General features: G+C 31.5%; 1 protein-coding gene across 1 annotated transcript; it reads right to left on the bottom strand.

The window, feature by feature from the left end:
* Positions 1–620: 620 nt before the first annotated feature.
* Positions 621–11,333, bottom strand: LOC127738917 (uncharacterized). Its single transcript, XM_052250410.1, has 3 exons — positions 11,129–11,333; positions 7,625–7,732; positions 621–5,089 (listed from the first exon to the last, which is right to left on the bottom strand). Exons 1-3 carry the CDS (start codon positions 11,318–11,320, stop codon positions 4,520–4,522), a joined length of 870 nt encoding a protein of 289 aa, XP_052106370.1. The 5' UTR covers positions 11,321–11,333; the 3' UTR covers positions 621–4,519.
* Positions 11,334–11,623: the final 290 nt, after the last annotated feature.

Below are 11,623 nucleotides of genomic sequence, written 5' to 3'. Positions count from 1 at the left end.
ACAAACCATTACCGGTATACACAATTTTTTTCTTAACACCTTCAGATGTTGGGCTGAATTTTGGTATGTGAGTTAAACATGATGAGTTACAGATCAAGTTTAATTTTCTTTCCACTCTGCTAATTTTTGCCGAAATTATGGGCTTTTGACTTTAATAAATTGTTGAAAATCAGAGTTATATGGACTTTTTTGCTAAACGCCTTCAGATATTGGGCTGATTTTTGTTATGTGAGTTAACTATGATGAGTTACAGATCAAGTTTAGGTTTGTTTCGTTCCACTATGATGATTTTCATGTTGTTTCAACACATCTTGTTAGATCTGTAGTTCATCCACTTCCTGTTTGCTGATATTTTGAAATTTAATTCATTGATCAAGGAAATTTTTCATCATACTAGTATTGGTCTTGAGAGCTGGATACTATCGATGCATGTTTGTGTCCACATGTGTTGTTGAAATTGCAGATTTATCAATTTTTTGTGACGGGGGCATTCATGTCGTTCCGACAAATCTAGTTTTTAAACGTTTCAAAAGGTCATGGAATAACTTCCTTTGAGTTTTTTCTCCAGAACTTGAGATTTTCAACTTATACCTTATAACTTGGGAAAAAAATCAAAGATATTTATATAATATTCTTTATTGTACACTTTATATTCATGTAACTGCAATTCATGCATACAAAGCCATTATATAAACATGAATAATTTATGATTACAAAGTGCGTCTCCTTCTGCACAATTTGATTAAATGATTCAATGTTAGAAAAGCAAAAAATTACAGAAGCACCATGGGTGCATAAGCATAGTTGCGATCTTTATTTGTATTACAGTAGATAAAACAGATTTTTGTGTCAATACAATGAAAAACATATGAAGTGCTGATAATTTATGTCAAATGATAAATAGCAATAAAAAAATTGCCTAAATTTCTGTATATTGATTGCTGCTGTATCTTTGCCCTTTGACCTATATACCTGACAAGCTTAGGGGTGTTTTTCACCTAAGGTGCATGATCCACTGCAGAAAGATAAAATATTTGAGTTAAGGCTCAACAGGTATTGTTCAGTCTATTTGTTAGAAAGTACTGTGACCTTAACCTTTGATTTACTGACCAAAAATCAAATGGGGTCTTGCTTGTTCAAGGGTTTTCCAGCAGAGCTAGGTGAAGGTTGGACATATGGTTCAAAAGATATCATACAAAAACCAAATTTTGGCCCTGATTTCTGTCTATCAATTGCTATAGTGATCTTGCCCTTTGACCTAGCAACTTCAAAATCTATAAATTGGGGTTTCCTTTCATTTAAGGGGCATTATCAAATTCAGTTTGGTAAAAGTTAGATATATGGTTCAAAACATAACATACAGTAACCAAAATTTGGTCAAAATTTGTCTATTAAAAGCTGCTGTGACCTTGACCTAGTCTCATGGGCATTATCCAACCAAATTTGGTAAAGCTATTCTTTATGGGCAGGCTCAAAAGATTTTGTCTGCAAACCAAAATGTTGGAAATCCAGACAAAATTCAGCCAAAAATACACTAGTTGATCCTTCTATGTATATTGACTGAGAAAGAACTTAAGTGGAAAATATGTCATAGTGACTCACTTTTGTCTGAACGCTAATTTACACTAAAAGATGTTTACACTAATATAATGGATCCTTCTAAGTAAAGCGAAACACATAGACGTAAAACTTTACCAATGTCTATGAACTATTATATAAAAATATTGGTCATATGACCTTCTCCTTCAATCATATAGTAAGACAAACTTAAATGCACCTTAATAAAAATAATGTTGGTTGTAATCCAAGCAGTTCTCAAGACATAAATGTTGATGAAGATGTAGATACTTGAATGAACGCACGTATGAATGCAAAGGATTCTGCAATAGTTTTTCCTCAACTTTGTTGAGACCAACTAAAAAAGACATGGCAAACATTACTTAATAAATTTAACCTGATCAAAAGTGCTTTAAATAGCTAAGTAAATGAGGTACATTCTATCTTAAGAAAACTTTATTTACATTTTAGATCAGAACTCACATAGGTCAAATAATGTTTATATTAAATTTTGATGACAACATTTATGAATTCCTCGATTCTATATTGTTACGGCTATTTACATATCCTCAAAATAAAATGTCCCCTTCATCATGTGACTATTAGATGAATCAATGCTGTAAAACATTTGAATGATAAAGCATAGATAACAAGCTGCCTGTGTAACTCATAAAATATATAACATATCAATACTTATTCTTGAGCTGGTTAAAATTAAGGCTGAACTATCACTTTCCTTATCAGAAGGGTTCATCAATGCTGATGATGCTTGAAAAATAATATTCGTCTTTTTGAGATTAGTCATAAGACAAAATAAAAAATTATGACATCAACCCTCTGAACAATCTGTTACCTGAAAAAGCATAATAATAGTGCCCTATAAAACAGTTATCACATAAAAGTAAAACATCATGCATTTTAATCAATATATTTCTTCTTCAATAACAAAACCTTTTTTTTGCAGTTTAAAAGGTACACTGTATAACAAAATTTATTTTAGCGCTTGGTTCATGTACAATAAAAAAAAATATTTAAAAGGCCACCTCACATATCATTAACACAATATTACTTACCCAAAGTATTTTTAGCAAAGGAGACCTTGCTGCATTACAGCCTTTTTGCACTGATGCAGAGTAAAGCAAACTACAATCAATCAACCACAAGAGACCATTTTATAATCAGGATGTTGTAATACAGATGTCAAAACTGTCTTGACTACATTTTGTGACTTTTGAAACACCCTTTACCTTGAATAAAGTTCATCTATATTTTGAAACTGGATGAAAAACCTCTCTAATAAGGTCCAACAGATTACCAATATTATATAAGTTCAAGTTGGTCTGTAATTTTACATGTACACCTAACCTATATACATATGTAATAATAATATTTAAGATTTCAGTTATCTTAATAAAGTAAAGTTAACAATTAATCATTAGAAAGCAGGATACTAAGTACTCAATCCATAAAATATATAACGTCAATTCTATGAACAGTATCATTTAAATGTTAAGTTCATTTAAACACATGTACACTGGACACTTCTTTGCTAGTAATTTACAGGATTCCTGAGCAATAAAGACAAAAAAATCATTTAAAAAATATAAAAAAAACTTATTTGATAATTTATTCTTTGTGTACAAGTATAATGATCTCAAAGTATTTGCAGTTAGAAGCAAATCAGAAATCTTCGTCTTTATACAAGACTTCAACTTGTTTTCTCTTGACAGGGTGTAAGGCAAGGATGCTCCATCACATGTGCATATCATAATTTCTCCATTGTATCATGTCAAATATTACATTTAATTTCAATGTTTTTATATTCATTTGGAATTTTGCCTGAAACTATATGTCATTGTCAGATGTTGGTAAAAAGATAGCATACCAATGATGTTCCATTTTTTCAGTCTCAATGTCAATGTTTACAGGCTCAAAAGAATTTGATTAAATACTTCCATAAAGGAGAAGATCTTTTTAACAATGCAAAACAGTTATCATAAATACACTTAACAAAGTTTATGAATAAAAAAAATAAAATAAAAAAAAGTAATGACCCCTGAATTATCAAATCTACTTGGCTGTTGCTTTCCAAAATGAAGCTGCCTTATTTCTTTATGCATTGCAAAAAGATTACTGTTAAAGCTGCATGATTTTATGGCAAACACCTCTGAGTTCAAAGTGGCACTAATAAAAATTAACATTTAAAATTCGATATGATTGTAATGTCTTCTTATTTCTATCGATTTTCCTTATATTCAACACAAATCTGTACAGTTTACAGGGCACAAGAATTACTTAGCTGATAGACATGATAGCTGGAGTTTTCTACTTGAAAACATGGTGAAATGTAGTGTCCCAATTTTTTCTTATTTTTTTACAATTAAAGGGAAATGTTTAGATTTCCACTATCAAAGAGAAGATCTAAAAGGATTTTCTTTTTTTGAATATTTGTCCAGACTGCTTAAATATTCACACCATGATTTTCATCAAATACTTTGAGAGAAGTGCATAAAATACTCATACATTTTATAACCAACTAACAGTTTAAATGCAAGCCACTGAATTTTATCATAAATAAAAAAGAATCTAACATTTATTAAAAAAAATGGAATCACATTCCTTATGCAAATAATATATAAAACTCTATTTATATGCCCTGTAGTAAAAAAATACTGGTTTAAAACAAGTTCCCTTTAATTTGAAGAACATGAAATGTCTCCTTCTAAGGTTGTGATTAATCTTCACGACTTCTTATCATGTTATACCTCTTCATGACTTTTTAAGCTGTGACAACACTCAAGATATTTTAAGCTATGATTTCTTTTTGCGGCCTCACTAATCTTCACACAATAACAATATCGAAATAATAAATTCTGTTTTTAGCTTTTTGGATTGAGCGACTTGACTGGTGAGTAATAGTTTGATTTAAAGCACTTTTTAATTATCTAGCAACACAAATCTGCTATGACGACTGACTGTTGCTAAACAAATCACTAGAGTCAGTCTCACTTTCATAAATCACTAAATAGCCCTCGCTAGTGCTACTGTCGGAATCGCTATAATCATCATATTCATCAATACTAGAATAATATTTATTAGACTGACTACTGTCCAACAAAGAATCCTTATCATTTGAGCAATCATCATCATTGCCTTTCATTTTCATGTAATAATTGAAAAAGGCAATTCTATCGTCATTCTCTAAAGAAGTTTGATTGGGTGTTTTATTGTCACATGACAGCCTCTCTTTGGCTTTAAACTGACATGATGAATTTTGATTACAATTCTTTGGATTATGAGACTGGCTATCACACGAACAGCAAATATGAGATTTATTGTTTTGTAAAATGCATGATTTCTCCATCATTGATGAACTACTACTGTTGGTATCAGTATTGGGTTCACTTTTTATCACAGTCATTTCTTTGTTTCCATCTTCCCTTAGTGTTTGAAGTAATGTGTCTTTCTCTTTTTCTAGTGAAATTAAAGTCTGTTCTAACCACTTCTTCCTCTTTTTTAACTTATCTTTTTCCTGTAAAAAGTTGATAAAAGGTTAAGACAAATAAGATCCCTAAAATTTCACAATTTCAAGAGTCATGACAGTAAAACCTTCTGTTAGGAAACTCTTCAATATATAAGCATATATAATAAAAGAACATTTTTAATACAAAGAGCAAAGATTATATTTTATCATATTTGGGATCTTGATGACTAATTATATCTTATCATATTTGGGATCTTGATGACTAAAACAAGAGATGATTTGTTAAGAGCCTCATTTGGCCAATAAATTGAAGTATTACAAAGTAATGTGAAATTTGTGTTTTAAAAGTAATTCAACAGTATTAAAAATGCAATGTCTTAACAGTAAAATAAAAAGATCGCCAAAGAATGTGGATATAAGCAACTAATTTTTAAGAGGGTGGTAAAGGGTTATTTTCGTGCAACGTTTTCGGCCTTTTTATTTTACGTGTTTTGACGTTTTATTTCTCGTTTTCTCGTGTTTCCCCTTATTTATTTTCCGTGTTTCGTGTCGGAACTCTTAATTTCTCGTGCTTGTACCGCATTTGACTAAAAAGTAAAACTTGTGTAATCTAATAGAACTTGATGTATACTGTTACCATTCTACTTTTGCAATTCTATTGTATATGTACGGTATGTAATAAAGTCCATCAAATTACTATGAATAATATGTTTTCAAATCAAATTCAACTAGCAGTCGCTAAAAGGTGACCGCAGGGTCTTCATGTCCATTAATAATGACTGCATGATCTCTAAGAACGGCTGAGTAATAACTTCTAGTACCTTTTTTCTTAATATTTACGATTTTATTTCTCGTGCTTCGTTTTTCCCGATTTTTATTTTCCGTGCAATGTTTTTGAGATTTTTATTTCACGTGTTTCCGTGTTGAGACCCCCCCCTTTACCACCCTCTTTTAAGTTTCCTCATTTTTACGGCAATATTGTTTACCGTGCCCGGAAATTTAGAAACGATCCTGGTAAACTTATCGATCCTTTAAATAAACTTATTCTAAAAGGTTACCAATTCAACACTGTAATTAGATCATTAAATATTGTTTTTATTGGTACTACTATTGATTTTGTTATCTGTAAATTAAAAGCAAACTAAATATTATTGTTATATATATATACACATTCATGGATCTACAATCTGTCGATACCTGTATCTTGGCATTGCATAAGGTCATGTTTTTCTCTGACTGTTTATGACGTCTTTACACTAAATCCATTGGATGTTGGATGTGTACGGATTGATAATTTAGTCTTAGATGCATGATTTTTTTTATTAGTTGTTAGTGGCTTTGAACTAGCTGTCAGTAACTGTGAGTACTCTCAGAAATGTACTTAGTGTCTTTTTGTTGTTTGGATGTACAAGTACCCGGCCACGTCCACTTGTATTTGTAGTATTTGTATTTTTATCCATCTGATGAGTTAAGCCTCTTTCAACTGATTTTTATAGTTCGTTACACCACTGTCCCAGGTTAGGGGGAGGGTTGGGATCCCGCTAACATGTTTAACCCCGCCACATTCTGTATGTATGTGCCTGTCCCAAGTCAGGAGCCTGTAATTCAGTGGTTGTCGTTTGTTTATGTGTTACATATTTGTTTTTCGTTCATTTTTTGTACATAAATTAGGTTGTTAGTTTTCTCGTTTGAATTGTTTTACATTGTCATTTCGAGGCCTTTTATAGCTGACTGTGCGGTATGGGCTTTGCTCATTGTTGAAGGCCGTACAGTGACCTAAAGTTGTTAATTTCTGTGTCATTTGGTCACTTGTGGAGAGTTGTCTCATTGGCAATCATACCACATCTTCTTTTTTATAAGTAAGTCTTTCAAATGTTATGAAGTGCATAGTTTTGACATTTTTGTTGAGTAGGTAATATCCAGTGTATGCAAGAACCAAGTAAATATTCATATGACAGGTGTTGTTCATATAGACAAACACTGTGAGGAATCATTAAGTTGTTCTCACATGAATTCTATATTTGCCTGTCCTAAAACCATTTAAAAACCAAATGAAATATGTGCCTTTTCTTGAAAATGCTTAAAATGTGAGAGTCATTCATGAATTTGAAATACACTTTTGTTTATATCAAATCCATGAGCTCTAGATTTACATATTAAGACATCATAAAATACTTCTTTGCTTGTACTGACTGATACATGTAATGACTTGTAAAGCAGTTTAATTGGATCAATTTGGGAAATAACGATTTCAGGTAAGCAGTTATAGTTACATTTTTTTCTATTCCCCCATAACATAAACTAGGCTATGTATGATGGCCGGTTTCGAATTCGAGACATTTTCACATATTAGGTGAAATTTCTGTCATATTTGTTTTTCAAAAATTGTTTTGTTAGAAATTAGGCCGTTAGTTTTCTGAATTGATGTCGGGGCCTTTTATAGCAGACTATACAGTATGGGTTTTTCTTATTGTTGAAGGCCGTACAATTGCCCATAATTGCTTTCATCCGCTTTATTTGAACTTTGGTGGATAGTTGTCTCACTGGCAATCATACCACATCTCCTTATTTTTATAAACTTACCACTGTCAAATATTCTAGCTTATGTTTTTTCTTTTGTCTACATTTATGAGCAGCTCTTCTATTTTGTTCCTTTCTCTCACACTGTCTTTGTTGCTCCTCTTTTGTAAGCTGAAATCATACATGATAAGAGGTAACTTAAGTTAATACGGATAAAAGGAAATGTTGGGTATATATCGATATATTTAAATAGAAAAACACTGTAATAATCATTTTGCATACCTGTCAACCTCTGAAGATGAAAATGCAGGTCATGTGACCTGCACTGAAGAAGAAAATCTCAGATCATAACGGGTACAAACTATTACAAATTACTATACAAATTAAAGTATTTAGGGGACATTTTTTATAATCTATATCGAACAGTTTCAAAAACATGTGCTTTGCAACCCTTACAGCTTTACTTCAACTTTCATTAATTTTGGTTCATATGAGATGATATAATTTACAATGTATTTAAAGGAAGTAGAGATGAAAAAAATAATTTTCAAAATATAAATTTTTTAGTTGTCCGAAGAAAGTAAAAATCATTCAAAGGGGCATTAGCTATGAGATATAAAAAAATAAGTATGATATTTTTTTTTTTTCAATCATTAATGAAAGTGAATAGTGAAATAATAAAATAATAATTCACTTTTAGGAGCCAATTTGGTTCAATTTTGTCAAAATAATCTATGAAATATCGCTGATGAATTATTAACTTGCAAGTGAATAATTCGACCTCATTGAATCTGTATTCATGTGACCTTCAATTTAACCCCTTCACTGGACATGGGTTACGCATGTATGATCCTGTATTCAACTTTGAAAAGGAAAAGACTGTCAACATTGAAATTGAAACAAGGATGAACCATTTGGTTGACTGATTCATCCACAAAAAAATGTTAAAATGATGATAAGCATACTTTCTAACCTACAATATGATATCAAACAGACTAAGAAAAATACAATTGCACGTGGTTACTATTTATGTTTATATCAGGTTATATGACCGTCTGCATTCTTCGGAGGTGATCTCGATGGTAAATTAGATGGGGTCTAAACAAAAATACACACGAAATGTTGATACATATCATGCATTGTTAATAGTTTATTTTAGACTTTTTGTAATTTGGATACATACGTTTTAGTATGTTATAAAATCAAATATGAAAATTTGAGTCAAATTGGTGAACATGAATTTGACAGCTAATCCCCCTTTAAGTATTCTTCTTATATATCTTGGCATTCAATTTGCCTTAGATTTAATCTTTTTACTAAGAAACACGAATTTAAGGAGTATACTGTGAAAAGTGGCAAAAAAGGAGTAGTAACTCGAATTTTTTGTCAAACATCTTTGAAATACACAAATTATTTTTGATCTTAGGCTAAGGTTATTGGTGTTAATTAACAGTGTGTTTGACACCAAAGCTGTCAAGTGAAACCATGCACTTAATGGGTCACTTAATTTGACAGTTAACACAGCTAGTTTTACTGATCCAGAAAGAAATACGAATTTGCTGATATTTCAAAGGAAAATCACTTATGAAATCCAGCATTTCAAACTTAAAAAGTCTCAAGGCACAAGAATATATAAGGGCGAAAACAGATTAAATGCCCAAATTACGGGTTACTTGATCACCCAGGCAGCTATAGCAAAATCTAAAGTGAGCTCTCTTTTTTTTTTAAATTCCCAGGTGTGACCCGCAAACTCAGGGTCAGTTGACAGGTATGCATTTGATCGTTCTTACATTCACTCTATATTCAAAGACATTCATGAATCTATCAAAATCTGTAAATTTTCATGAAAATGCTTATAAAGTGTTTTTTCTACGACATTATGACATAAGTTTTTAAACAAATTCCAAACCATGACATGGCTTTCCTCTAACCTTTTCGCAATTTGTATTCTCAGCTGTTTTAATTTTTCATACTTATTTGCAAAGTAAAAAGACATCAAACTTCAAGTTGTTTTTCTATAATTAAATTCATGTATAGGTAGATTTATAACAGACGTACTCAAACTTTTGTCTATTAATTTAGCTGAATCTGGCTTTGAATGACCTTATATACGTCTTCGAATAACCTTCTGACGGCATGCAATAATCACTTTTTAATTATGACTTCCATCTTTTTAAATTGTGATGTAATATTTTGTTGGAACTTGGGTGATTTTTAGTAATGGCTGACAACTTTTGCATACAAGTTTAAATATGTCTATCAAAATCTATGTTTGTGCTGTTATATTAACTTATCATGAATGTTAATACAAAATTTTGAATGAAAAAAAGTAATAACCTATAATCTCCCCCTTAGTGGAGCTGGAGAGAGGGACATCCCCCACTCTGTAGTTCTAAAAGGTTGGTAGGTATGAGTGATGCAATGTATAGATATACTTCTGTTTCCCGTCTCCATACCTACCATAAATTTTCATGCCTATCCTTACACACTAAATGGACATTTTTGGTTCAACAGAGAAAGTCTAGACATTTTTGTTTAAGCATCTTTAAACAGGTTATGTATATCTGCAATTTGAGCTAATATAGCTCTTCTGGCTGTATAAGCTTAATATAGGCTATAAATAAACTGTTGACAAAGAGTTATGTCTCGCCTGTATAAAATTCAGAAAAAGACAATCCGATGGACATTAACATTACTAATTAATTCAAAGTCGCTGGACCACAAACTTGTGGACAGGGCCTAGAAATGATCAACAAACTGAGATGTACGGACAGTAATGTGACTTTATAGAAAATATAATTGTCAATTGTAAGTAGTTCCTATCAAACTAACTAAAGCAGAAAACTTAACATTGAAAATTGCTTATTAATTCAGTCACTGGACCTTGGGGGCAAGACCTAAAAATAGTCATCAACCTGATTATTATGATATGTACTGATAATACTGCAACTTCATACAGCATATCATAGATCTATCAAAAGTAGTTCCTACCAAACTCACTATGCTTATACAGCTGTGGGTAACTTTAATAAGTTACCTACAGCCCAAGATGGAGCCACCTGTCGTCATTAAGACACTTCTCTCCTATATAATAACAATACCGTGAATAGAACACAAATATTCAGTAATTAAAAATTTGTATCTATTTTTTAGGGAAAATCTTAAACATAAATGGTGATTAAATACTACACAATAAACGATCACAGCACAATTTACAAAAACACCAAGAATGTTCGTAAATTGAAAACAACTTGTCTGTAACTTTTTAAAACAAAACAAATTTTAATTTTTCTAAAATACACAATGCATTTAACTTTTTACAGTTGCACAGGCTTGTCTGTATCAAATTTAGGGGTGTAAACACGGCCATATTTGTCTGATGGACCTAATAAAATCAACTGAGATAACAAATATGTTTGCCTCATATGGAATTAGCCGATTTATTATTGGACTTTTACATCACATTATAACATCGCGGAAAAACCAGAAAATGTGCTATTTCAGTAGCTTTGTTTTCCAGTTATTCAAACTCCGGCCGACAATATCAGTTCCGTTCCGAAACTGTACCTCATGAGCTGCGGCCTCTTGGTTGGTGAATGTAACGTTCAACAGCCCCTTGCCTTCTGCAAGTCGACGTGTCTGAATTAAACTTTTGAGCGATTGCTTAATAATGTTCTTATCATTGTGCCGTTTTGATAGATCTAGAGGCTGTTCGCTTTCATGCAATGCATTAGATTTTGCAACTTTATCTCTGCTCATATTCAGGTTGACAACAAAATGAATGAATAAAGGCAGGATTTCATTTTGTGAATATCATTTTTCGTACGATTTCAGTTACCACTGCCGCATGGGACGGAACAGCGAAGATGACGATCTTTTTTTTATTGATTATGTTAAAAAAAGGTGTATTGAATAGATTTCATTACAAATTAATGGGCACTAAAAAGCTCGACTATCAACATTTTCTAATCCTGAAATTGTGAAAATTTAGAGTTTAATTTGTCAAATTGTTTAAAACAAATAATTTTGTTAATATGTTAAACAGCCATCCATCATAATCAT

This window comes from Mytilus californianus, unplaced genomic scaffold (assembly GCF_021869535.1).
Source record: "Mytilus californianus isolate M0D057914Y unplaced genomic scaffold, xbMytCali1.0.p SCAF_4, whole genome shotgun sequence".
In the NCBI taxonomy this organism is placed as follows: Eukaryota; Metazoa; Mollusca; class Bivalvia; order Mytilida; family Mytilidae; genus Mytilus; species Mytilus californianus.
The sequence above is the reverse complement of the archived record's forward strand: the minus strand, read 5'-3'. Positions and strand labels throughout refer to the sequence as shown.